Here is a 27,378-nt window from a genome sequence, read left to right as displayed (position 1 = left end):
AGATTCATGACTGTGTGGGGAGACAGAAAAAAGATGGCGGCGGGCTAGCTGCGTTTGTAATAGCCTCCGGATACAGTCTTGTGCCTTTTCTTGCCTGGTAAGCTTTGATCTCGATAAAGCTGGCTAAAACAACAGCAAATTAACTCCTGGAGTGTGCAGCTTTTCAGGAGTTGTATGAGAGAGTGATAAATGATTGCTGGATGCGAGAACGGGAAAAACACTGGAGAGATAAGGATGAAGACACCCCCCCCATATCTCTTCTTACTCTGAACTAGGGATCTGGGATGAATGATGGTTAATTAGTACGAGAGGGGGAGGAAAACTGACTATTCTTCAACTATATTACTGTTATACTGCAGAAAATTACAACTTATCTCTAATCTAAGTGGAGGCATTATTCAGTAGCCTCAGCCCGGAATTCAGAGGCTATGGTTCGTACCAGGCAGGCAACCAGGTTGCTGGGAGCAACAATCTTAACCGGCTCAATCTCCCCACAGAAGAAAAGAACGAGACAAGCTGACATAAGTTCTTACTTTCCAAAGAAAGAAGATAGTAGGATTAACGGAGCCAGAAGATCCTCTCCTCAACATGGGGTTGATTTTGAGCATACGGACCCAACCCAATTGCAATTTATTCACTATTGGACTGTAGTCCATAATAAATGTGATTTATATCTATATGATAAGCCTCCCCTGGGAACAGACCTTGCAGCAGAAATTGCCTTAATTGATACTCTCCCAGGAAAATCATTTTTAAAAAATCCAGGATTAGGTTGCAACTCAAATTCCTTACCACAAGTTTCAGAAACAGATGGTGAGTTGAAGGACCCCCCTCTTGTGGAGGATAAGGAAGTTACAGCCTATGATTGGAATCTGAGCAGTAATGAACGTTTAGCACCTGCTGCTTCAACAATGACTGGCAAAGTTTTTAGCCCTCTGAAAACTTCTTCCTTATCGAGGCAAACAGAAAGCAAGGAGGTAAAGAGTATCCATCCTTCTGAATTGAAATTACATCTGCTACTGCTAAATGATGATCTTGAACGAATTAAAAATTTCCTGACTGAAAGCTGTGCTCTGCTAGTGGTGATAGCTGAATTTCACAAGTTCCACACCTGTCTATCCTTAAAGCGGCAGAAAGGATTAAACTTTAAGAAACTTTTCAAGATTATGGAAGAAACTCAACAGCCCTCCGTTAAGCTGGCAAAGACACAAAAATCAAGTTCGCAGACTGGCAAGATACAATCTACAGAAACTGACTTAAGCCCCTGCTCTGACCCGCTCTTACCTCCTTCTGTTCCAGAAGACGTGGCTCCACTTCAACTAGCATGCTTGACTATGAAAACGGACAGTGGGGTTTTTAGTAAGGAAATACAAGACCCATGGCAGCATGCATTGAACGAACTGAACATCGATAAGCCACCGTATGGCAGGATGCTTCATAAACCTCTTCCATTAACTCAGCAAAAATGGGAACAGGAACTAAGTCGCTGCAAGCTAGTTTTTTCTAACTATCCCAAACCGAGGGGTATGCTGACTCCTTGCCAGTGCAAAGTAAGTACAGTACCGTAAGTACTGTAAACTGACCCGGAGGATCCGAGTGACTCTGAACTGCAAAGGGGGTCAGGTGGCCTTTTACGATGCTGATAGAGCAGCCCTTCTCTACACAACCTCAGTAGCCTCATTCTCAGGAGAGACCCTTCAGCCCTGGTTTTATGTGCAACATAAAGCCCACCTGACACTCCCTGCCGAAGGGTGAAGTCGGATTACATAACCTCATTTGTGACATGTACAAGACTCCTGCACCTCAGGTCTGCGCTCAGAGTTAACTCGACCTTTTCACACACTTGCTAACTCTAAAGGGAAAACAGTCATCATTTCTATGATACATTAATCTGTCTCTTTCTTTTTCAAACTCCCCTATGAGGAAAGGTTAGAACATTTGAGACTTTATAGTTTTGGGTAAGGACATGGCAGGGGTGTTTAAGATCATGCAGGGTGTGGAGAAAGTGGGGGGAGAGAGAAGTTTTTCTCCTTCTCTAACAATACTAGAATTCGGGGCCATCCAATGAATCTGGAAGCTGAAAGATTCTGGACTGACAAAAAGAAGAAATTTGATGTGCTCATCTCCTGCTTGTGGGCTTCCGAGAGGCATCTGGCCGACCACTGTTTCACAGGTTGCTGGCCTGATCCAGCAGGGCTGTTCTTATGATCTCTCTCTCTTTTTTTTTAATAATGTTTTTATTGATTTTGGGTAGAACAGAATACAAAACAAGAATAACGTACAAAACAATGAGAGAAAATAGTGCAGTTGACAATAGGAGTTATGGTACCTATAATGCTCTAGGGAGGTAAGCATATATTAAATGGTTATTGTCCTGAATTGTTTTCCAGATAATTATCCCAATGTGGACCGCCAGATCTGACCATACGAGGTTGGAGGCTTGCATGCCCCATCACTTTGACTAACGAAAACAATAAAGCTATACCATTGTTCATAGCACTTGTCTATGTTCTCTCTTTCTTGAATGTATTCTCTTCCCAAGGCATTAGGGAGCCTTCCCCTGCTCCATCACAACGCGCTAGACTCAGTCACCCATCCAATTCCACCCACTGACTGTAATGTATGCTAAAATGGAATACAGGGTAGAGACACACTTATTGTTCTGCTGGTTCCAGTGCACCTCTCTCTTCTGAAAAAGGGAGACACATGACCCTAGTCAAACCCACCCCCTTGCACCCCAAAACTTGGTGGGATCAGCTCAAGTCCATTTTTAAAAAAAATTCAGCTTCAAAGAGATTTTGAAACTGATCGGCAGATGAACCCGTTCCCCCTCCAGATGTGGCTAATGGAAACTGGTTTGGCTACTGGTGTGTTCACAGCCACAGAAGGGGCAGGAGACCTTCAGAAAAGGGGGGCAGGGAGAAGCATATCATTCATCTTGCCTCTCTCTTTTGCAATTTTGATTTCAATACACCCAATAAACCTCAAAAAAGAAACCAACTGGAATTATATTTTCTCTTTAGGATCAAATCTGGCATTGCCTGGAGTCTTTGAGGCAGAAGAGAGAGAAGATTGTGGCCTGCAAAGCTGACGCAGAAAAAGCCAAGACCTGCTTGTAAGTGTTGCTGATACTGGGAAGTAAAAAGAAAAAAGTATTCTTAGTCTAGAAATAATATCTTGGGGAAAATCAAATGCAGAAATTGAAAGACACATACATACACACACACAAGGCAGCCTTATTCCTACGACGGCCTCATTCTCCAACAGGAAATGTTCATGAACATTCTAAGAATCGTTGTGGGTGGTGATACCATGCCCCAGGAGGGACTTAATACTGGGAACAATCTATCATCCCCCTGATTAAAATGCTCAGGGAGACCTTGAGATGAGATATGAAATTGAGGAAGCATCCAAACTAGGAAATGTGGTAGTAATGGGTGACTTCAACTACCCAGACGTAGACTGGCCGCATATGTGTTCCAGTCATGACAAAGAAGCAAAGTTTCTAGATATTCTAAATGACTATGCCCTAGACCAGTTGGTCATGGAACTGACCAGAGGGATGGCAACCCTGGACTTAATCCTCAGTGGGGACCGGGACCTGGTGCAAGATGTAAGTGTTGTTGAACCGATTGGGAGCAGTGACCACAGTGCTATTAAATTAAACATACATGGTGGTAGATAGTTTATTGTTTGTAGCCAAAGGCTATTACACAAGAAATATAAGCATATAAACATAATACAGAATAAAATAATAGGTTAAAATAACATGAGCTTAAAAAGGTTATTTACAACATATTCTTAACGTAGTTGGCTCTGAGCTTCTTCGCAGCCAGGGCAAAGTTTGCAGTGGAAATTATTACATTTGCCTCTACTGCTGATAATAAAAAAATCAGTTTCTGAGATCTGTTTAACTCATTTTTTGCCTGGACTAATGGAGCTAGATATTTTGCTCTTGGGATAGAGAACATTGGGCAATCTAGCATATAATGCAACAGATCCTCTGGGACCATGCACCCTGCTATGCATGATCTATCCTCGTATGGGATGCCTAGGTATCTTCCTTGTAAGAGCACTGTGGCCATCACTTGAAAATGAAGTTCAGTATAGGCTCTTCATTGAGGAGCCCTTGTCAGAATATCTAAATATTTAGGCCATATATTATTTGGTTTAATAAGGGAAAACCATTGGGAAAAGCGGGAAGATGCGATCCTTGAACTATCTTGTTTTACCTCATGTTCAAAGATCTGCTTGCGTAGTGACTTCGAGTTAAGGTTGCCAATTTGAGAAGGGGTGAGAAGATATTGTAGACCTAGAGCAAAAATATTTTCCGCCCAGCCTCCATGTTCCATCTGGTGTACCCAGCATAATTTAGACAAAGAGGGAGGGTCTGCTACAGAAAGTTTCTTCCAGAATCGTAAGAATGCAAGGTCGATCCTGGCCATTATAGAAGGAGAATACATGTAAATGGCCAATTGCCAAGAAAATCCAACACGGTCACATTTGACTTCAAAATAGGAAACTTCACAAAAATGAGGGGATTGGTAAAAAGAAAGCTGAAAAACAAAGTCCAGAGGGTCACATCACTCGAAAATGCTTGGAAGTTGTTTAAAAACACTATATTAGAAGCTCAACTGGAGTGCATACCGCAGATCAGAACAGGCACCGCCAGGGCCAAGAAGATGCCAGCATGGTTAACGAGCAAAGTCAAGGAAGCTCTTAGAGGCAAAAAGTCTTCCTTCAGAAAATGGAAGTCTTGTCCGAATGAAGAAAATAAAAAAGAACACAAACTCTGGCAAAAGAAATGCAAGAAGACATTTAGCAAGAAGATGCTAAAAAAGAATTTGAGGAGCACATTGCTAAGAACATAAAAACCAACAACAAAAAATTCTATAAATACATTCAAAGCAGGAGACCATCTAGGGAGGCGATTGGACCCTTGGATGATAAGGGAGTCAAAGGTGTCCTAAAGAACGATAAGGAGATTGCAGAGAAGCTAAATGAATTCTTTGCATCTGTCTTCACAGTGGAAGATATAGGGCAGATCCCTGAACCTGAACTAACATTTGCAGGAAGGGATTCTGAGGAACTGAGACAACTGAGGAGGGCGTTGGACGGGGGTGAACATACATTCCTCGTCCTCCTGGACCTCTCAGCGGCTTTTGATACCGTTGACCACGGTATCCTCCTGGATCGCCTGAGGGGAATGGGAATAGGAGGCACTGTTTTACAGTGGTTCCATTCCTATCTCTCTGATAGGCACCAGCAGGTGGCATTGGGAGATTAGGTTTCAGACCCTTGGTCTCTCAATTGTGGTGTGCCACAGGGCTCTATCCTCTCTCCCATGCTATTCAACATCTATATAAAGCCGCTGGGGGGCATCATCAGGAGATTTGGGCTGCAGTGCCACCAATATGCGGATGACACTCAGCTCTATCTCTCATTTAAGTCCTCACCAGAGATGGCTGTGGATACCATTTCCAAGTGCCTGGACGCCGTAAGTGAATGGATGGGAGGAAACAGGCTGAAGCTGAACCCCGACAAGACCGAGGTACTGCTTGTGGGAGATAGGAGGAGGTTGGGTGATTTTGACCTGGTGTTGAATGGGGTAAGATTGCCCCTGAAGGACCAGGTTCGCAGCCTCAGTGTTGTTCTTGATTCCCAGCTGTCCATGGAGGCTCAGGTCATGGCGGTGAGCCGGGCAGCTTGGTATCAATTACATTTGATACAGAGGCTGCCACCCTACCTCCCTGTCCATCTGCTCCCACGGGTGGTACATGCCCTGGTCTCCTCTCGCTTAGACTATTGTAATGTGCTCTACGTGGGGCTACCCTTGAAGACGGTCCAGAAATTACAGCTGGTACAGAATGCGGCGGCACGTCTGATCAAGAACAGCCGCCGCCGAGACCATATCACTCCAGTACTTAAAGATCTGCACTGGCTACCAGTTGTTTACCGGGCCCAATTCAAGGTGTTGGTTTTAACCTTTAAAGCCCTACACGGTTTTGGTCCAGTTTATCTGAAGGAACGCCTTCAGCATCACCAGATAGGCCGCCAAACGAGATCAGCCTCCCAAGACCTTCTCTCGGTCCCACCAGTCAAAACAGCTAAGCTGGTGTGGACCAGAGAGAGGGCATTTTCAATTGTGGCCCCCGCCCTCTGGAACTCTCTGCCTTATGATCTCCGCCATGCCCCCTCCCTGACAGGCTTCCATCGAGAACTGAAAACATGGCTTTTTAGGCAGGCATTCGAGATCTCTGTCTAATTTAGTTTAAATTTTTGTATGATGTGGGTAGGTTTGGATTGAGTATACTTATTGTTGTTTTGTATTATATGTTATATTTTACTCTATGTTATATTTTGGTCTATGTACGCCGCCTAGAGTGGCCGTTAATTCGGCCAAATAGGCGGCCTAGAAATAAAATTTTATTATTATTATTATAAATAGTGGTAATGAGAGAGGAAGTTCTAGGCTTAATGGACAATATAAAAACTGACAAATCACCGGGCCCGGATGGCATCCACCTGAGAGTTCTCAAAGAACTCAGATGTGAAATTGCTGATCTGCTAACTAAAATATGTAACTTGTCCCTCGGGTTCTCCTCCGTGCCTGAGGACTGGAAAGTGGCAAATGTAACATCAATATTCAAAAAGGGATCCAGTTTCACCTCAGTTTCATCATTGCAGCTTCAAGTGATAGTTCTGGTTTAATTTGTTCTAACATCCAATTATTTGTCTTTTTTGCAGTCCATGGTATGCGCAAAGCTCTCCTCCAGCACCACATTTCAAATGAGTTGATTTTTCTCTTATCCACCTTTTTCACTGTCCAACTTTCAACTGTCCAACATAGAGATCGGGAATACCATGGTCTGAATTCAAAAGGATCCATTTTAATTTCCAGCATCTGAATTTACCCAGGCTGTATGGAAGAGTAAAGAATCTGGGAGCATGTGGGTGCCTGCATTCTCCCTTTTTGTTTGTTCCTCATCTGGGAAAATGGCCAGAGACCAGAGGCCCTGGGCTTCTTGCCTTTAGCACTCTCTCAGCATTCCATATCTGCCCACAGGCCTAAAAGGCTTGGTGATCCCTCCTCTAGCCTCACCCCATCCTTCCAATTCTAGTTTTGAACTTGCAGGGACTTTTTTCTTAAATGTAGGGCACAATTCATAAATGTGATACACCAGCCATAGACTGACGTGGTAAACTTTATCCTGCCACCACATTCCCACCTGATTTTTTGAAGTTTCACCCCAGCCTCCAGAGTGAGGCTGACTTCAAACCTTGCAGGGTCTCCTTCACCTTCCCGAGAAGCAAAGGGGCCAGGTTCATGCTGCTGATATCTTCTTCTATTACCTACTGGTACTTCCACACAGCCATTGATTGTGGGCTTGGGGCACCTCATGCAGGCAACTTTTTTGCCAACCTGTTTTGTGCTTGGCCAACCATCTGTACTTAAACTGCTGAGTAATTAAAACTGACCACAGGGCTCTGTGCAATAATGGCTCCACTGAGTTTTTTCTTTCTTTCCCTCCAGGATATTAAAAGCTTTTTGCAGAGGTAAGTGACTGAAATTGCCCCTTTATGATGCTAAGAAAGTTCTTAACCTGTGAACTCACCCTCCAGTTTTCCTTTCCAATTAAGGACTTCATCATCCACTCCAAAATATAACCGCTTTGAAAAAAATTGTCTGTGCTGTAGTGTTTTAGTTATCTAGGCAGAATCACACTTGCCTTATCCCCCATCCCAATTTCAGCCCTAGTTTTTTAGGATACGTTTATTTACAGCTATGATCTGTTTTCTGTGTCTCTGTTCATTAATACTTTTTCTTGTGCGTGTCAGTTGTGTGTGTCAGTAAGTCTTATGAGTACATTGAGCACAGTCCAGCAGATGGTACACAGTACACAAACAGCACACATACGCTGTATAATACACAGTCAAGCTTGAGGGGCTACCATGTCCCCAAGGTGCGTGCAAGTTAAAGAGAGTGCCGAAGATTCAGATTTCAGGGATCCAAATCTATCGGGACTGGATCTGGGCTTGATGCAAATAGCTGAAATTGAGCTCTGAGTTGTATGGGGGGCAGCTGCACAGACTTACTAAGATTTCTCTCTCTAAGGAACCTATAGTTTTATTCTTCTTCAACAAATTAATTTTCATATATCTCCCTCTTTACCCTCAAACATACCTTCATTGATTTCCTTCTATATATTATGGAAGCAAATTAGTTTGTGTGTGTTTTTCAAATACCCTATAGATGCACGTGTCATCTAGATGCTGCTTTTTGCCATACCCTGATCTCAATACTCCATGACATATCTGTGATGTGGAGAACTGACATCACGAAGGGACATCTGGCTTTGCAGAACATTACTTGCATCTCATGGCATGTGAGCTGACTTTGTTTTCCTCCACCAGGTCTCAGGAAAAGGAGAAGTTTGAGACTCCAGTGGTTTTTCCTCCTGCATTCAAGTGGAGGATCTGGGAATTCTGCGATATAAATCCCTTCCTGGAGAGTGTCATGAAACAATTAGAGGTAATGAAGAAAGGGCTGCAATGGTTTTACAATGGAGGTTAAAAAGTGTGCAGGAAGAGCTCCAGGTCATTTATAATCTTAGCAGGGACAGGAAAATGAAAGAGTTGGGCCTGGCACTGTCTCTCAGTCTAACCTACCTCCCAGGGTTGTTGTGACGATATAATGGAGACAGAGGAGAACCATGTACGCCAGCCTGAGCTTGTAGGAAAGGTGGGATGAAAATGGAAATGGGCTGCCTTCAAGTCGATCTCGACTTATGGCGACCCTATGAGTAGGGTTTTCATGGTCAGCGGTATTCAGAGGGAGTTTACCATTGCCTCCCTCTGAGGCTAGTCCTCCCCAGCTGGCTAGGGCCTGCTCAGCCTGCCACTGCTGCACAAGCCAGCCCCTTCCTTGTCTACAACTGCCAGCTGGGGGGAACTGGGCTCCTTCGGACTATACAGCTTGCTCACAGCTGCACAGTTGGCAGGGCACATAACCCCTGAGCCACTCACTGTGGGGTAATCTTTAGCTGGCCCTTGACACCCAGAAGACATGAGCTGGGAGTTGAACTCACAGACTCTGGACTCCTAGCCAGGCTGTCCTCCCCACTGTGCTATACCAGCTGTTAAAGGTGGGATATACATGTAATAATAAAATTAAAATAAAATCAATAATACATTCAGATGACAGATCTACAGATACATTAACACCAGGCATGGTACATTAAGCATCAACCACAGTTGCTTGGAGCATACCAGTCAAACAAAAAAAATTCTCCTGTTGAAAATTAAGATAGAAATCATCTTTCTGGGTCCAGCTGAATTGATGGGAACATCCTTCTCACCTGCTTAGAGACCCTGGGTAAGGAACACTTAATCTAACACTTCCCAGGATTCTTTGGGGGAAGTCATCCCTTTAAATGCGACTTGGATGTGCTTTAGATATATTTTGTGGATCTGCATTACTTCATAAACTTTGCCTGCATATAAATCATTTTAATTAAAAAATTAATTAAATCTTGGTGCAGATGAAAGAAGTACAGAAGGAGATTACCTCAAAAAGGGATGAGCATCTGGTGAGACTCTCTGAGGAACTCTCCAGTCTTGACAGTATCATGCGGGAGATGGAAGAGAAGCGTCAGGAGCCAGTGATTGAACTCCTGCAGGTGAGGTCTGGTTATGCGGTGAGAGTGTATTCATTTGAAGGTGCTCACATTAATGGTTAAAGCCTAAACGACTTAGGCCCCAAGTATCTGAAAGACCACCTGCTTCCCTGCAGACCCTCTCAGATGTTAAGACTGGCGGAGGGACTTTACTAAGAGACTATATCCTGTTCTTGTCAGGTCTACAGGCAAAGTGGGGGTGATTTGAATGTTTAAATTGGTGACGCTCAGTGGAAACTGATGTGGGTCAAACCTACCCTAAAGATAATTTCAGCATGGGTTCGGTAGCTGAAGATTGTGTATAGGTGGTACTGCACTTCAGTTAAACTATAACAAATTCATAATGTGCTCTCAGAAAAGTGTTGGAGGGGTTGTGGGGGTAGAGGAAGTTACTTCCATATGTGGTGGGAATGCCAAGTTACTCAGTTTTTCTGGTAACGGGTATTCCAGGAAATCTCAGCAATTGTAAATCAAATCATTTCCATGGATCAAGAGCTGGGTCTTCTCTTTACCCAGAAGTGATGACCAACCTGCTGCACAAAATTTTGATTGCTTTTCCCTTGGCTGTGGTATGTCTAGAAATTGCCAAATGTTGGTGATATACCTCCTCATTCATGATACAGGGCTGGTGATCAAAGGTATGGGAGCCAGCTCTAGCAGAGAAGTTGACGGAAGCTAATAGAGTGGAACAAAGTTCAAAAACACGAGATACATTTGGGAGTACTTGGTTTCCTCTTATTGTATTCACCTCAGAGCAAGGTGGATTGCTCAAACCTCTGAAGGACACAAATCTTTCTGGTATAATTTGCTCCCCAAACATTTGTGGTGGTTGTTCATTGTGCGTTTCTTTGCTTTTAAGAGGCATTTTGTAATCTCATCTTGCTCAAAAATCCTTATATATATAGATATATAGATATAGATATATAGATATAGACATATAGATATAGATAGATAGATAGATAGATATAGATAGATAGATATAGATAGATATAGATATAGATAATTTTTCACACATAAACTGATATGTAGTATATTTTTGTTAATGGTTTTAGTTTTTTTAATGCATTTTTGTGGTTTAATTCTGAAAACTTAACAAAAACTTTAAAAAAAAGATAGCTGAGGGAGCCCTCTTGGTAGACCCTCTGCCTCAGAATTTCAGGGAGTAACGGCCCCGGGAGAGGGCATTCTCTGTGGCAGCCCTTCAGCTTATTTTATTTTATTTTACTTTATTTTTAATTACATTTATATCCCACCTTTCCTCCAAGGGGCTCAAGGTGGCGTACATGGTTCTCTCCGTTTCATCCTCACAACAGCCCTTTCAGGTAGGTTAGGTTGAGAGGCAGTGACTGACCCAAGGTCACCCAGTGAGATTCATGGCCATGCAGATTTGAGCCCTGGTCTCCCAGATCATAGTCCAATGCTGTAACCACTACACCAACTGGCTCTGGAATTTGGAATTCCCTCCCCACAGAAATGTATCTGGTACTTTCATTTTATAGTTTCCAATACATGTTGACAATGCAGCTCTTTACTGTGGACTTTGACACCTGAGAGAGAGAGATATTATCTTGACTATAATTGGTTTTTGTTGCTGTGTGTGTGCTAAATTTGTTTAAGGAGCACAGCAGCAGCAGAGAGTAACAGTGGATGTGGAAAAGCAAGTGTGCCAGCGTGTGCGTGCGTTTGCCTAAGAAAGCAGGCTTTTACCCTGCATCAGCATCACTGAGACTTGGTAAATTAAGAAAAGCTACTTTATTTATAGAAATACATAGTGGATAGGAAAGGCATACCTAGTTCTAACTAACTAACTAAGTTGGAGGCACAATGCCCAGGCATGGGAATTGACCTCATGGCTAGGAGAGAGAGAGCAGAGACAAAAGGGTGTCTCCTCTCTCTCAGACAGTCGGAGAAGAGAAGGGCGGAAAGGGCAGAGGGAGGAGGGAGGAGGGGCAGGTAACCTTCCCTAAAGACGTAACAGTCTAGTAGCTGGGAGGAAGTCAGTCAGAGCATCACAGGTAAACAAGCCTATCCATATGGAGGACCCTAACTCTATCTCCCTTCTGGAACATAAACAAAAGAACAAAACAGGAGTTGCTCTTGCCCCACTTCCAACAGTTTTAAACTGATTTTTATAATGGGTTGTATTCAACATAGCGCTAAGGTTCTGTCAACACAAGGACTTCTTGCATGACAGCACAATATCCCGCTCTCCTTCCCCTGTGCACCCCCTAAATCTGTTCTGGGGGTTCCCTCAATCTTCTGGGGCAGATTTTATGGGGGCTTGGAAGGTAGGAGAGGGGAGAAATCCCATTGCACTAGTGCTAATCCTTGCACTAATATAAAAAAGTTAGTTGAATACCTACCACTGTATTTTGAAATTGCTGTAGCCCGCCCTGGGACCTTATGATGAAGAGTGGGTAAGAAATAGAATTATTAATAATAATGGTAACGCCACTTCAGATTGTAGGCAGGGGGATACCATTTTTGATTCCTCCTTGCCATAAAAACGTATTGTACTGATAACTTGGATTCAGAGAAATAGATTGATGCAGGGGCTCCTTCATGTCCTGTTTGTGGGCTTCCCCAAGAGGCATTTCCTTGCCCACTGTGGGAAGCATTAGGCTGAAGAATTAGAGGGGCTTTTGGCCTGATCTACTAGGCCTGTTCTGGGCTTCTTATACTTGATTGATTGATTGATTGATTGACAAAGTATATACTGCTTGATTGTAAATAGAACCTTTGTGGTTTACAAAAAAAACCAACGTTGTAATAAAATACAATTTAAAAACAAGCTTTTTTTAAAAAAAAAAAGAAAATACAGGCGGGCCCCGCTTATACGGCGGGTTCCGTTCCAGACCCCCGCCGTAAAGCAGAAATCGCTGTAAAGTGGAACCCCATTGAATATAATGGTGCCGTTGCGCAAAAATGACGCCAAAATGTCGCAAAACTGCAAAATCAGCTTTAAAAAAGTGAAATCAAAGCCACCGCATTAGCGGAACACCGGAAAGCGGGGCCCTACTGTATAATTAAAAGCAGTAGTTTAAAGCAAATTAAAACATGTCAGCTTCTACATGTCTGGATAGGCTTGCCTGAACAAAAATGTTTTAAGCAGGCATGAAAAATGTACAGCAAAGGCACCTGGCTGATGTCAATAGGCAGGGAGTTCCAAAGCGTAGGTGCTGCCACACCAAAAGATTGATTCCTCACAAGAGTGGAATGAACATTGTGTGGCACCTGTAACAGTGCCAGTTCTGCAGATCAAAGCCGTCAAGCGGGTATAATATTCTTATGTATCTGCCAGCATAGTTTCCTATCCCATGGTATCCCCTCCCTCATTCTGAATGTCAACTTCTTTCTCCCATGAGATTCAGAGAAAGAGCAAAATGCCTCTTGAATCCTCTTCTCAGTGTGAACAGTAACAGAAGTTCTGTCAGGGCCCTCACGGAGGCACTTCAGGTGCTCGGTGCCTTCTGCATATCAAGGAGTTAGAGCCCCCACTCATTTTGGCCAAACTACATGTGAGAAAGCGTTATGCATTTAAACAAGTATGTTTAACTTTGCCATAGGCAGGCAATATCTTCAGGGGCCAACAGCAGCTAGGTAGTGGGTGATTTTTCATCAGGCAAACAGCAGTGGCCCGCAATCCTGATCACCCCACCACCACTCAGCTGCATTTTCTCTAAAAGAAAAGTGGCCAGGTTGAATAGCTTTGTTCAAACATGGTGTTTGGCAGTCAGTGGCTATGGTTAAGAATCAAGGAAGCGCCTAGCTAAATCCTCTGTTGCTGTTAACATTGTATAAAAAAGTCTCACGTGCCCTGTGCTCATATGTAGAGACCGTGTTGCATTGAACATATGACTTTTTTCATTTTTAAAAAAAGGATTCTGGAATTTCAGTAAGCCATTGTTGTAAGTCGCTGGGAGACCTTTGGGTAACAAGTGACTAACAAGCTGGATGGAACAACTGTCAGGTGGATCCACAGTTGGCTACAGAATTGTACTCAAAGAGTGCTTATCAGTGGTTCCTTCTCAAACTAGGGGGGATGTAATGAGCGGGGTACTGCAGGGCTCAGTCCTGGGCCCAGTGATCTTCAACATGTATTAATGACTTGGATGAGGAGGGGCAAGGAATGCTTATCAAATTTGCAGATTACAAAATTGGGAGAGATAGCTAATACCTTGGAAGACAGAAACAAAATTCAAAGTGATTGTGATAGGCCGGAGCATGGGGCTAAAAACGAAATGGAAATGGACTGCCTTCAAGTTGATTCCAAGTTATGGCGACCCTATGAATAGGGTTTTCATGGTAAGCGGTATTCAGAGGTGGCTTACCATTGACTTCCTCTGAGGCTGAGAGGCAGTGACTGGCCCAAGGTGAGCTTCATGGCTGTGTGGGGATTCGAACCCTGGTCTCGCAGGTCATAGTCCAACACTCTAACCACTACAACCACACTGGCTCTCTACTTGGGCTAAAACAACAGAATGAAATTTAACAGGGATAAGTGCAAAGTTCTACACCTAGGAAAAAGAAACAAATGCACAGTTATAAAATGGGAGATACTTGGCTCAGCAATACTACATGTGAGAAGGATATTGTGATTGTTGCTGATCACAAGCTGAACATGAGCTAACAGTGCGATGTGGCTGCAAAGAAGGCAAATGCTATTTTAGGCTGCATTAACAGAAGTATAGTTTCCAAATCGTGTGAAATATTAGTTCCCCTCTATTCAGCACTGGTTAGGCCTCATCTTGAGTACTTCATCCAGTTCTGGACACCACATCATGAGCTCAAGTTACAGGAAGCCAGGTTTCAATTCAACATCAGGAAAAACTTCTTAACTGTTAGAGTGGTATGGCAGTGGAACCAATTACCTAGGGAGGTGGTGAGCTTTCCAACACTGGAGGCGTTCAAGAGGCAGCTGGACAAGCCACCTGTTGGGTATGCTTTAATTTGGATTCCTGCACTGAGCAGGGGGTTGGACTTGATGGCTGTATAGGTCCCTTCCAACTCTATGATTCTATGAACAAGCCTATCCTCATCATGCCCTAGAAGCTCAATGGTGGACCAAGAGCAGTGGGACAACACTGCAAAGCCGCATTTCTGACACCAGCTTCTCTGCCACTTCCTCAGATGGTCTGGTGGTAGGGCAGGGTCACAGTGACATCAGGGATGTGCAGGCCCACCAGCGGGAGTGCCAGATTGGGTCTACTGGTGGGCTTGCATAGCGCCAGCCTTGCCAAATGCCCCTGCATTGTCCAGGTAAGCAGGAGCAACTATGGTGCTGGGAGAGCAGCACCACGGCAGCGCCCCACTACCACACCGGTGCCCCACCACCACGGCGCCACCCCACCACCACAGCCACTCCTGCGGTAGACCAGTGGATTGTCACAGTAGATGCACCTGTCTGCTTCAAGACCATGTTCTGCATGGAAATAGCTCCACTGAGTTCTTTCTCTTTTTCCCTCCAGGGTATTGGAAGCTTCTGGCAGAGGTAAGTGGAATCCTCCTTTGTGTTCCTGGGAAAACGTTTGTTTCATGGGGGAACAATATGGCCCTCCAATCTCCCAGGGAGTGAATATAGGACTTTCATCATCCCCTCCAAAATAATCACAGATAAAAATAAGGACACTCTTTTTGTAGTTGTAAATACCCTTTTTCTCCCACCTCTGGCCCTCATGCACACAAAGAACTCAAGGTCCTTCTCATCCTAGGACTCCCAGCCTGGCTCTTTCCATTTTTATAAGTTCTGATTTCAGGGCTGGTGTTTGCCATGAAGGCTACCAACTTAGGCCCCATCTGCACTATATATTTAAAGCACTGCCATACCACTTTAAATAGTCATGACTTCCCCCAAACGACGGTGGAAATTGTAGTTTGTTAAGATTGCTGCTGAGAGTGTTGGCAGACCCCTGTTCCCTTCACGGAACCACAACTTCCAGAGTGGTTTAACAATCAGTCTGTCTCCCCTGGGAATTGTAGCTCTATGAGGGTAGTAGGGGCTCCTAACAGCTCTCAGCACCCTTAACAAACTACATTTCCCAGCATTCTTTAGGGGAAGCCATAACTGTTTAAAGTAGGATGATATTGCTTTAAATGTGTAGCACAGATGGAACCTTGTTCAGCCCTTCCTTGTTTGAGATGAACATTTCCTGGGGTAACCCTCACGCCCATAAAATAGAAGAAGAATAGGCAGCTGCCCTAATGGCCAGAGATTATGCATCATGCATGTGTGTGTGTGTGTGTATTAACAATATGTTTTTAACCCTTTTTAAAAGATGTTTTTAAAGCTTTTTAAAATTTGTTTTTAACGTTTTAATGTATTTTAAGGTCTGTTTTATGATGTTTTAAAGTGTTTTTAGCATTTCTGTTTGCCGCCCTGGGCTCCTGCTGGGAGGAAGGGCGGGATATAAATCAAATAATAAATAAATCATAAATCATGGGCCCTTCTAAAGATGCCCCCCCCCGGAAACTCCTCCCCATCCTGAGCCATCTCTGCGCCCAATACCAGAGAGAAGACTGGGTCATCAGTTTGCAACACCTTCCCTTTATCTATAATCACCTTGGGTAAAGAGCAAAATTTCTTTGCTGCTACGCTCTTTGGCTTGATACTCTTCCCACCCCCCTACCGCTCTTAACGTTACCCCACTCAACCAAAAGCACATCCAAAAGGTGTTTGGGAATGGCATCACATACCTGGGAACGTTAGTTGTGGGGAACACCTCTGAACTCCTCCTCCCAGTGACCAGACCTATATCATGTGCCTTTTCCACCCACAGGGGCCACATTGACTATTTTGCATGTCTTGCCCAACAGGGGGGGCAGATATTTGGTCACAAAGTCAAGGGAGCTTCCTTGCTGCCCCTCATGGGTGTTATAATTTATTTTATAGTTGTAAACGGTTTAGAAGCCATTTTGGCATATATTATTATTTATTACTACAGTATTTGTTAAATTTGTATCTCGCCCTTCCTCCCAGAAGGAGCCCAGGACATCAGACAAAACACTAAAAACATTCTAAAACACCTTAAAAACAGACTTTAAAACATATTAAAACAAAACATCTTTAAAAACATATTTTTTAAAAAGCTTTAAAAACATCTTAAAAAGCAATTCTGATACAGACACAGATTGGAGTAAGGTCTCTGTTTAAAAGGCGCTATATAAATTGTGTTGTTATATGCCTTCAAGTCGATTACAACTTATAGCGACCCTATGACTCTTTTTATTTATATATATATATACACACACACACATACACCAGGCCTGACCCTGCTTAGCTTTCGAGATCAGACAACATTGGGCGTGTTCAGGGTAGTATGGCCATAAGCGGTATATAAATTACATAATAATAATCTGTGGAGAGCTCCCCTTTTCTTAAGGGAGGGGGAAAACAGAGCCAGTTCCCTCCACCCCATCAGCACTAGCTATTCTTCCTGAACCCCACGCCCCGCTGAGATGACAGCCTCCAGATCAAAGAAGGCTGGTTTGGTACGTGGTTCTTCTCTGCTTCCCTCCCAGGGGTGTAGTTGTCCATGGTTGTGGGAGGTCATAGACCTTTTAATTTTTTGGGAGCAGGGTCTCAGCCAGGGTCCCTATGTATGAGCCAATCAGCATAAAAGCGGAGTGTGTTAGCCACTGAGAAGAGTCCTTGTTCTTTCATGCTGATTGGAGCCCATCAGAGTGAAAGGTGAATCCTCCACTGAGAAGGCTCTTCTCAATAGCTGACACTCAGCCTCCAGTTTCATGCTGATTAGCATCTAGGGACATCTGTTGTGGTGGGGTGTGGACTCAGTGACCACATGGAGAGCAAGGGAGATGAAGGGAAATGAAAAAGGGGCCATGGTGTGACTATCATGAAGGGACCCTGCACTTCTGAATGTGCCACTACACTATGGCCGCTCCCCCAGCTCATGGCTCTTCTCCTCACAGTGCTCCAGCCTCCATGGGTTGGCCAACCATTGCTGCTTGTATGACCATGCCCCATATAGAACGTTGGGCCCAATGTCCTGTAGGACCCTGCAGAGAGTTGCATAGCGGAACGGAGAGTATTGAGCGAGCTTACGTGTGTGTGTTTGAATCTTTGCTAAGATTCTACCTTCCCTGCAAATTAGTCAGACAGAGACTTTAAGCTTTAAAATAAGAAATAACTACTTTATTCTGGAAGTACATGTTTGATAGGAAAGAGTCCTATATCTAGCTAACTAGCTAAGCTGGAGCAGCAGGCTCTGATCCCAGGGTCTGCCCTCATGCTGGACGAGAGGAGAGAGACAAAGGAAAGATGTCTGCTCCCCTCTCAAGAAAAGAAGAAGAACTGGGAAGGAGGAAAGGAACTGGGATCAACATCTTTTGCATATCAGTCTAGCAGGAAGGAAGAGACAGCAGGAGATCAAAGGGATAGGTATATCCTAGCAACCAAGAGGTCTCCTCTCTAGCTACTCCTTTGAGCCCCATGCAGCCTCAACCCACAAGGTGGAGTTGAACCTCATACATTCCAACACCCCATACAGCTTAAAGTGCTCCCCCTCTGCATCAAAATATGGTGGGGGGTGAAGAGAAGAGCATTCTCCATCTTTTTTCCTGGCGGCTGAGGCAGACAGGCTGAAGCAGCAGGTCCTGGCTAGCGCTTGAGGGGTCTGAACTCAGCTTTTCCCTTTCCAAAGAAGTAACACACACACACACCAGTCTTGAACTATAATCTGCCAAATTCAAGGACAGAATTCTGGATGGAGTGCCTTGCCTTCAGTGACTGGTGGGTAGGGAGGGATCGGTCAGTTTTGGTTCTGTCAAATTTCTTCTGTTTCCTTTCGTTTCTCCACATTTCTGCAGCAATTTGTTATTTTTAAAAAAAGGAAAATTTTCATGAAAATTCTTCAGATTTTAGTGCAAATTTCTCCTGATAAACGCCTTTTTGTATGAAGTCTTGACTAATCTATACATTTTGAAGCAACTTCTCCTAATATAATGCATTTTTGTATGTTATTTTCACCATGTTCACTCTCACTTCCCCCTAAAATATGAAATGTTGTAAACATTGTTTGGTTGGAAAACTGCATTGCAAAATTCGGATAAGTGTGAATTCTGAAGAATGGCTGTTTCGATTCTCATACAGTTTCAGAAAGTGTGAATTTGACAGGTCTTTGACCTGATTCAGCAGACTCTTCTTATGTTGTTATATTGATAGATTCAGTTTTAAATATGAACTGAATCAAATTTCTCCCCATCCCTATTGGTGTGGTAAGGGAAACCTATCACAGTCCCTCTCCCGTACACTCCTGACTCACCAGAACATCCTCCCTCGCTCCAGCAGATCCCTAACTGCCCCCTCCCCAGTGGGGTGGTCCTGGTCCTGGCGTGGTTGCTGGACGAGGCCAGCCTTTCCACCAGGCCTACTGGGTCTTCCTGACTCTGGCTGGAGCCTGTCTCCTCCAAGGGGGCAGATCTGCCACTGTGGGCAGTCTGGACCCCTATTGGCTCTGCTGAAAAATCCAGTCCCCAATATGTGGAGCCGTGAAGAGACCACTGTGAGCGTGAGTGGGCCCTAATCTCTGTCCTGACCTTTGTCCCCACAGGTTGGGAGGAAGGAAACAGAAAGGGAGCCAAGACGCCAAAGTAGTCAGCCTGAATGGGAGATATTGCCGTCGCCGAAGACATACTGTGAAAATTCGAGAGGAAGGAACTAGGCTTGGCCACCTTCCCACTCTAGGGTAAGTGTTCCTAATCCTGCATGTAGAGCAAGTGGGAGGGACAACCCATCTAAGGATCCCCTCCTCCATGGCAGGAAAATTGGTCTAATGAAATCACATATATTCTTTTTTATCCTCAAACATATATTCACACTTGGAAGCGGAGAGGTGAGCAGAGAAAGAACTGTGAGTGGGGGGGTGTCCTATTTGCCATTCTTTGGACCCCCTAGAAAAGGAAACTCACCAGACCAAACCAGCTGTGGCCTGGAACTGTGCAGCGCAGCTGATTTGAGTGATGAATGGGACACAGCTGTGGGCAGCTTGAGGCAGCTCCATCCAGCTTGGTGACGCCTGGCCATGAAAGCAAACCTAGAGGGAGAGACTAGAGTAATGTCAGCAGGTTCCAGGAACCCCCTTTGTTGTGAGATGTTGTGGGAGATCTGATCTGTGAGTTCGTTTGGACTCTGGGTAAGAGCCAGGGTGGATAGGCAGAGAGCCAGGAGGAGGGGTGGTGTGTCAGAAAGAGAAGGGGTTGATATCAGTATATTAGTAATGTGTACTAATGGGTTTTATTGTATATTTTTGTAACATTTGTTCTGGCATTGTTTTAGTTTGCGGTACACAGCTTAGATTTTTTTGTATGTCAAGAAGTATAGAAATGGGCCAAAATAAATAAATATATTTGCTTATATATATTATGGAAGCAAAGTGTTTGTGTGTTTCTGCAAAATACTCTATAGATCCGCAGGTCTTCTGGATGCAGCTGTTCACCATAGTAGAATCATAGAATCATAGAGTTGGAAGGGGCCTTGTAGGCCATCGAGTCCAACCCCCTGCTCACAGCAGGAAATCCACAGCTAGAGCATCTCCCGCAGTAAGATTCCTTGATCTCAGTTATATATCTATGATGTGAAGAATTCACATCAGAATAAATCATTGGGCTTCTCAGATTGGGATGATGAGCTGCTGGGTTTTCAATTTTTTCTTCAAAGCAGGTGTCAATTGGTGGTTTTTCCCCCTGTGCTGATGTCGTGGATCTGGGACTTGTCTGACATAAATCCCTTTCTAGAGGGCATCATGAAGCAATTCAAAGGTAATGAAGAAGAGCTTTTTAGAATAAAGAATGGAAATGCACTAACAGGCAAAAAAACTTGCGGTTTAAGAACTTACCTATAGCCAACAGATATTTCTATCAATTTCTCTGCTTTTTAGTCCGGGAGGTAAGAAATGGGATCCTGTGCAAGTTTGCTGAGAATAGATTGATCATTTGCATGCTTATTGAGTTCAGAGGGATTTATTCCTGTGCAAGCATGCATAGGACCGGTAAAACTGACGGGGGGGGGGAGCAGAGAGGGAGGGAGGGCTGGGTTTTGCAGGGGAGGGGAGGAAGAAGGGAGGAGGAAGGGAGAGGAGAGGGGAAAGAGAGGAAAGGTAGGTCTCATCATTTGCATGCTTATTGAGTTCAGTGGGATTTACTCACGTGAAATCATGCTTGAGATAGGTAAAACTGACCATGAGGGAGGAGGGGAGAGGGGAGGTAAGGAGGAGGGGAAAGGAGGGGATTGGAAGGAGATGGGGATGGGGAAGGAGGGGCAAAGGAAGGGGGGGCAAAGGAAGGGGGATGGAAGAGACAAAAGGGAGGTGATGGGAGGGAGGAGGAGGATGGAAGGGCAGGTTTGGTCATTTGCATGCTTATTGAGTTCAGTGGGATTTACTCCTGCGCAATCATGCTTAAGATAGGTAAAACTGTCCTGGAGGAGGAGGAGGAGATTGGATGGGTGGGCACTGGGCAGAGGGGAAGCCCCTTTCCTTTCCAAAAGGAAAACATTGTGAACAGTATCATTCTTTTCCAGGGTTTCCCCAACCTTTTTATTCTACAGCAGGCACATGTAGCCTCCCACCCAAATTTAAACCAAAGCTGTCCCTGGCCACATCCACACCAGACCTTTATTTCACTTTAGACAGTCATGACTTCCCTCAAAGAATCCTGGGAAGTGTAGTTAGTGAAGGGTGCTGAGAGTTGCTAGGAGACACCCTGTCAAGGAGAGATTCTTCAATCAGAGTGGCTGACTGTCAAACCACTCTCGCCACTGTCAGGGGAATAGGAGACTCCTCTCAGTCCCCTTCACAAACTACACTTCCCAGGATTCTTTGGGGGAAGCCTTGACTGTCTAAAGTGAAATAAAGGACTGGTATGGGTATGGCCCCTGATTAGCCTAGCCAAGCAGCTATGAGTCTGGCTTTTAGAACACTGACATTTGATTCTTACTGAGCATGCCTGGGCTTGTCATTGAGTTCAGTGCTAAATTTCTTAAATTAATTAAAAATCAGCTACATATTTTTTAAACTTTTAAACTGCAGAAGATGAAGGTCAGAGTATGGAGCAAGATCAGTAATAGGATTACAGGCATTTTGTGAACATGGCTGATATTTACTTAATTTCAACAAAATATGAGAACTCTGACAGAAAAAAGTCCAAAAGGGGTCTGTTTTTTCTCTCTCTCTCTTTTTACACTTTGAACTCTCAATTCTCTCTGAGTGTTTTGTGCATCGGCTTGAAAACTTAGAGGGTTGTTAAGCAAGCATTTATGAGTTCAGGACTATTAAGTTTTGTACGGTTTTGTTTTGAAATGAGCTTATGGGAAGCATCAGGATTGCATGGGGGGTGTTTTCAATTTAACATTGTGAAATGCGAAAACTCCATGCTGGCTATAGTATACAACCACTCTTGTGGCTGTATAATTATACTAGACATTATAGTTTATAAAAGTCTATGTGAAAGGCTCTCGGTCAGCGGTTGCCAACCTTTCTGGATCAGTGGCACATTTTGAATTTTGACAAAGTGCTTTGGGTGCCAGTCACAACATAGCTGATGGGGAGGGTCATAACATGGCTGCCTTGGGTGTGTGTGGCATAAAGCAACATGGCTGCTGTGAGAGGGCATGGCATAACACATTGAGAGAGAGTAGAGTCGTTGGTGCTTCCCCCTCAACAATCTCTTTTGAATCTCACATATACATCTCACTCACTCACTCACTCACACACACACACACACACACACAGAGAGAGAGAGAGAGAGAGAGAGAGTATTCTTGAGTGCACACACGTCCATTCAGAAAAGCCTCTCCATGGGTAAAGGAAATGTGTGTGCTGCTAGCTCCACATGATGATTAGCAACAACAAGCTAATAAGGTTGTCCCTATCATGTCGTCCCTCCTTCTCTCCCCCCCCCCCCAGCATTGAAAACAGAATCCCTTCATGGGGCAAAGCAAGTGCTCACCTGCAGCTCGATAGGGCCGGGAAGCAACAGAGAAGCAAACAAACAGGGTGGGCCACTAGGGGAGCAGGGGAGTCATCAGTGCCACTCCCCCCCCCACAACATCCTTCCATACCAACTGGAGTGCAAGGGGACCAGCCCTTCCAGCTCCCAACAACTGCTTTGCCATTCACCACCACCCCAACATTCAAAAATACAGAGGGTGCCAAGAAAAGTCCTCGTGGGCACCATAGCACCAGCAAGTGCCAGGGGTTGTCAGTCCCTGCTCTAGGTCATGAGTGGGAACCTCTCCAAAGCCATGGGTGGGGAACCTCTCTAACTGACCCATGGCCTCACCACATTAAAAATAGGTTTAAAAAGAGTTTACAATGGTGCTAATGGAAGCTTTATTTTAAAAACAACTATTACCACATGAAGGGGGGTCTCAAGTGGGGAGGGGAGGGTAATCCTGCCCCCACTCCAAAACTCCACCAAGAATCCACCCCATGTGTCAAACGTGGTCCATGAGCGGTGACTGGATCTAGTTCCCCACCTTTGGGCTAGAACCTCCCCTTTAAAACCCCCACCCCATATGGAGGCCTGAATTCATCCAAACCTCCTTCCACTCTTGAGGACTGATAAAATGGTATGTTTGTGCGATCTTCACCTGCACTCAGCTACAGTGCTGTAAGCATTACCCTGGCATGATGCTAAATTCCTATTCCCTTTTCTTCCCCAGACATGCTGATCTCTGGACTTCCGCCGCAAGAAGGTAAATTTCAGTGTTTTCAAATTCACATGAGAGACAAGGTCTTTCCATGAAAGACCAGTCTGTTGGTGAGGTTAGGGCTGGTTTGTCTGACTCTCAGCTTCCCTGGGTAGCACTTCCATGTTTGACGTATGTATACTTCTTAGTTTTCAAGGAACTATAAATTGTACCTGGGATGTCACATTCCCACTACACCACCACCCTGGGGTTCTGACTGGTGAGCAGCGTTTGCAAGCTCAGCATTTACCCAAGCTTGATTTCCTTAGGAAGGAGATCACTGGAGGTTTATGGTGTTTTCTAATATCTTGAGTACATTTATAAATATGAGCAGAGGTAGAAGCATACAGCTTAAACCAGGCATAGCCAACATAGTGCCCTCCAGATATTCGGTGGACTCCCATCATTCCTGACCATCGGCCATCCTGGCTGAGGCTGATGGGAATGCATGAACATCTGGAGAAGACTATTTTGGCTATCCCTGACTTAAACAGCCAAATCCGCTGCCTCAGATGGATGCCTCAGGAGATACCTCAGGAGCAAGGCAGCCAGCACTAGGGATGTCTTAGAATTCTGTCCCGTTTGGATTGGTACCAAATTTTCCATTAATTAACTTGTTCCCTGTTGTTGCAGATTCCATTTCTACGTAGCAATTTTCCGTAGCTATTTTTGAAAACGGATTTTTTTTAAAAAGGCCTCTAAAATATTGATACTAAGAACAATAATTTTAGTGACATTTCCTTTAATTTATCAATATTTCCTTTCAAAGTATAGATTTTTCCTTTGAAATTCCTCCTTCTGGGAGGAAGGGCAGGATATAAATTTAATAAATAAATAAATTTATAAAAATATCAGTATCAATATTTTTTGGAAGGGGAAAAACCCAGGTAGGTAAAAGCAGCAGCTAGCGAACAAATGACGAACTCAGATCGATGGAATGCTTTTGAACCAGCACCGGCCAACGGATCCTATCCCTACCCAGCACTCAAAAAACTGCTACCTTAGAGAGCCCAAACTCAGCTCTCTGAAAGGCATGCCCCTTTTCAGGACCTTGCAGGTATGCCCTAGCCATTTAGCCAGAAATCTCCGTAACAAAAACAGGGCATCACACAGCTTACCAGGACTATGGAGGGAATTTCCAGCAACACTTCTGTCTTCAAACTCCCCCAAAATGGGAGAAGGCATGAGATGTGAAGGCAGAGGTCCAGCCTGGCCTGGTGCTGGACGTTACAAAAAGATGCAGAAAAGGGCAGCGTAAAGCCGGCTGTTGCAGGGTTTTCATTACTTGTTCCCTCCCTCTGTGCTGCCTCCAGGTCCACTTGAACCAGGATGGAATGAGACTGTTGGCACTTAAAATAAAAAATGGTGACAGAGCAGCTTTTAAACTGATTGAGGGGGGAAAGGGAACAGGGGCTGAGGAGAGTCCGGTTTGGAATAAAATCCCCCTGCCCCGGATAAGGATGAAGGCAGGAAAAAATTAGGATAATTTAAATGTATATCACAACAGCATCAACAGTCTCTGGTGACCATTCCAATGAACCAAACTTGAAGTATGTGCTGGCACCCCTGAAATTTCTCACCAATCGGAGATTGGGGTCCCCGTTACAATACTTTAAATAACCGAATCTTCGGTCATAGTTCAGAGGAGAGTATTTTCTTTGTCCTGGACTGGCCTGCTTTTTGCAGAGGTTTCTAGCTTGGAGCATGTTGAAATGTTGGCTAAAAGATTGAGCTATGAACTCCTAAGGTGACCTTAAGCAGTCCACTCTCTTTCAGCTTCAGTCCTCCTAGCCGCCCTGGGCTCCTACTGAGAGAAAGGGTGGGATATAAATCTAATAAATAAAATAAGTAAAACAAAAATAGAGAGCTGAAATACAATACAGGGTCAATTATAACTAGATATGCCATGTGATACGCTTTGAACATTTGAAAGCACTATACATATGTTAAGTGTTGTTATTGAAAGGAGAGGAGCATCCCAACACCAAATGCAGGACATGGAAGTCCAAGTGCCTCAAAAGGGAATGCTTTTCCTGTAAAGTTTCCAGACCAGAGGTTCCCAAACTATGGCCTGTGTACCACCATTGGTCTGCAAGCTTCATTCAGCTGGTCAGCAGCATGCCCACATTAAATATTCATACTATTTTTAGTTGTATTTTGTATTGTTTCCTTTATTAAATTGTATTACGATTTGAATTCTGTGGAATGCCAATTGTAATGCAATATAATACAAGAAATAAAAGAAGCAGCACAAATACAATTAAAAATCGCACAGCACCTAGCGCAGCCCAATATAATTGCTACAATAGGTAGAAAGATCATTGAGTGCTCCACAAGACCATCAGCAATCCAACTGCTGCTCCAGAGTTGCCGGTGTCCCAGCTAATGTTGCTTCCCCCTCCCCTTCTCCATCTGCTTCACCTCTTGCAGCAAACGTAACTTTCGATCCAGACACAGCCCATCCTGAACTCATCCTGTACGATGATTGTAAAAGTGTGAGAGATGCAGACCTGGCTGAGAATCCGGAGAGATTTGACATACATCAATATGTGCTGGGGCGTGAGGGGTTCACGGCAGGCAGACATTTCTGGGAAGTCGCTGTGGGGAGTGAGGAGACATGGATTGTTGGGGTTGCCAGGAAGTCTGTGAAGAGGAAGGATGAAGTCATTTCTGGACCAGAAGAATGGATCTGGGAGATGGGGAAGTGGAATGGTGAATACAGGGCCTCCATCCCCCCTGACTACCTTCCTCTGTCCCTGAGTGAAAACCCCAAAAGGATCCGAGTGACTCTGAACTGCGAAGGAGGTCGGGTGGCCTTTTATGATGCTGATACAGCAGCCCTTCTTCACACATTCTCAGCAGCCTCATTCTCAGGACAGACCCTTCTACCCCTTTTTACAGTCTCTGAGGATGTAACTTCAGCGCCTGTTTGACCAATTAAAATGGATTCTTTTTAACTTGTTCTACCCGAGGATATGGACAAGATCCTTGGAGCGGCGCGTGCCACCACGTGTGTACTGGACCCTTGCCGGCTCATTAGAAGTACCAGAGGGGGACTGGTCGATTGGGTCAGGGGAGCCTCTCTACAACAAGGCAGAATTCCATCATGCTTAAAGGAGGCAGTTATAAGACCACTGCTGAAAAAGCCCTCCCTGGATCCCTCTACTAGGTAACTACCGGCCAGTCTCCAATATTCCATTTTTAAGCAAGATAATAGAGCGTGTGGTGGTCGCCCAACTCCAGAGATTCCTGGATGATACGGATTATCTGGATCCATTTCAATCTGTCTCTCTCCAGCTACAAAAGCAGCAACTGCTGAAGGGCCAGAGACCATCTACCTGTGTGAGTTTCTGCAAGACCTGCTCCCTGCATTTCTGGCTGATTTCCACCTGGCCTGGAAGGGCAGGGCCCTGTCTCTCACCAGCTACAAAAGCAGCAACTGCTGAAGGGGCCAGAGACCGTGTGTGTGTATGTGTGCGTGAACCTGCTGCTCGGGATGTCTATAGACTACTGGGGTTAGTTGTTTTTTAGTTGTTTTGGGGGTCAAGATTTAATTTTGGAGATTCATTTTTGCTGTTATTTGGACTATAGCATATTTTTGTTAAACACTGTTGTGAAGTGTGTGGGGATTGTTTAATTGTATATTTATTGAGATGTTCTCATTAGTTTGTTGTTTATTATTATTGTTTGGCTACTTATATACTGTGTATATTTACATGTTAAAAATAAAAACGCTACTTATTTGCTGGGAAATTGAAGATTTTTATCTAGGCCTTTTTATAAAGTGTTTGGTTCTCTTATTGTGACATATTTAAATGTTTTTTCTTTTCTTTTAATAATGTTATTTGTTATTTAATTTTGAGAATTGCATTATTGTATTTATGCTTTATGATGTGTTATATTCGTGTTTTTGTAAGCCGCCTTGAGGGCCTTTTGGCCATAAGGCGGGATATAAATTTAATAAATAATAATAAATAATAAATAATCTGGTTTCAG

General features: G+C 44.2%; 1 protein-coding gene across 2 annotated transcripts; it reads left to right on the top strand.

Moving 5' to 3' along the window:
• On the top strand, nucleotides 1-27,183 carry LOC133381058 (E3 ubiquitin-protein ligase TRIM7-like). Of its 2 annotated transcripts, none has more exons than XM_061619508.1 (10): nucleotides 1-97; nucleotides 3,024-3,115; nucleotides 7,535-7,557; nucleotides 8,416-8,533; nucleotides 9,543-9,680; nucleotides 15,146-15,168; nucleotides 19,247-19,381; nucleotides 20,356-20,453; nucleotides 23,356-23,388; nucleotides 25,813-27,183. In XM_061619508.1, exons 4-10 carry the CDS (start codon nucleotides 8,519-8,521, stop codon nucleotides 26,313-26,315), a joined length of 945 nt encoding a protein of 314 aa, XP_061475492.1. In that variant the 5' UTR covers nucleotides 1-97; nucleotides 3,024-3,115; nucleotides 7,535-7,557; nucleotides 8,416-8,518; the 3' UTR covers nucleotides 26,316-27,183. The 2 variants fall into 2 exon arrangements, with proteins under 2 accessions (XP_061475492.1, XP_061475491.1); XM_061619507.1 differs by having other exon boundaries at nucleotides 20,353-20,453.
• Nucleotides 27,184-27,378: the final 195 nt, after the last annotated feature.

This window comes from Rhineura floridana, chromosome 3 (genome assembly GCF_030035675.1).
Source record: "Rhineura floridana isolate rRhiFlo1 chromosome 3, rRhiFlo1.hap2, whole genome shotgun sequence".
NCBI classification, from domain to species: domain Eukaryota; kingdom Metazoa; phylum Chordata; class Lepidosauria; order Squamata; family Rhineuridae; genus Rhineura; species Rhineura floridana.
The sequence above is the reverse complement of the archived record's forward strand: the minus strand, read 5'-3'. Positions and strand labels throughout refer to the sequence as shown.

Bases quoted from the DNA above. Each gene is read 5' to 3' on its own strand.
- LOC133381058 (XM_061619507.1), top strand. The intron at 9,681-15,145 runs GTGAGGTCTGGT...TTTTCCCTCCAG, and splicing joins CAGTGATTGAACTCCTGCAG to GGTATTGGAAGCTTCTGGCA. The intron at 20,454-23,355 runs GTAATGAAGAAG...TTTCTTCCCCAG, and splicing joins CATCATGAAGCAATTCAAAG to ACATGCTGATCTCTGGACTT.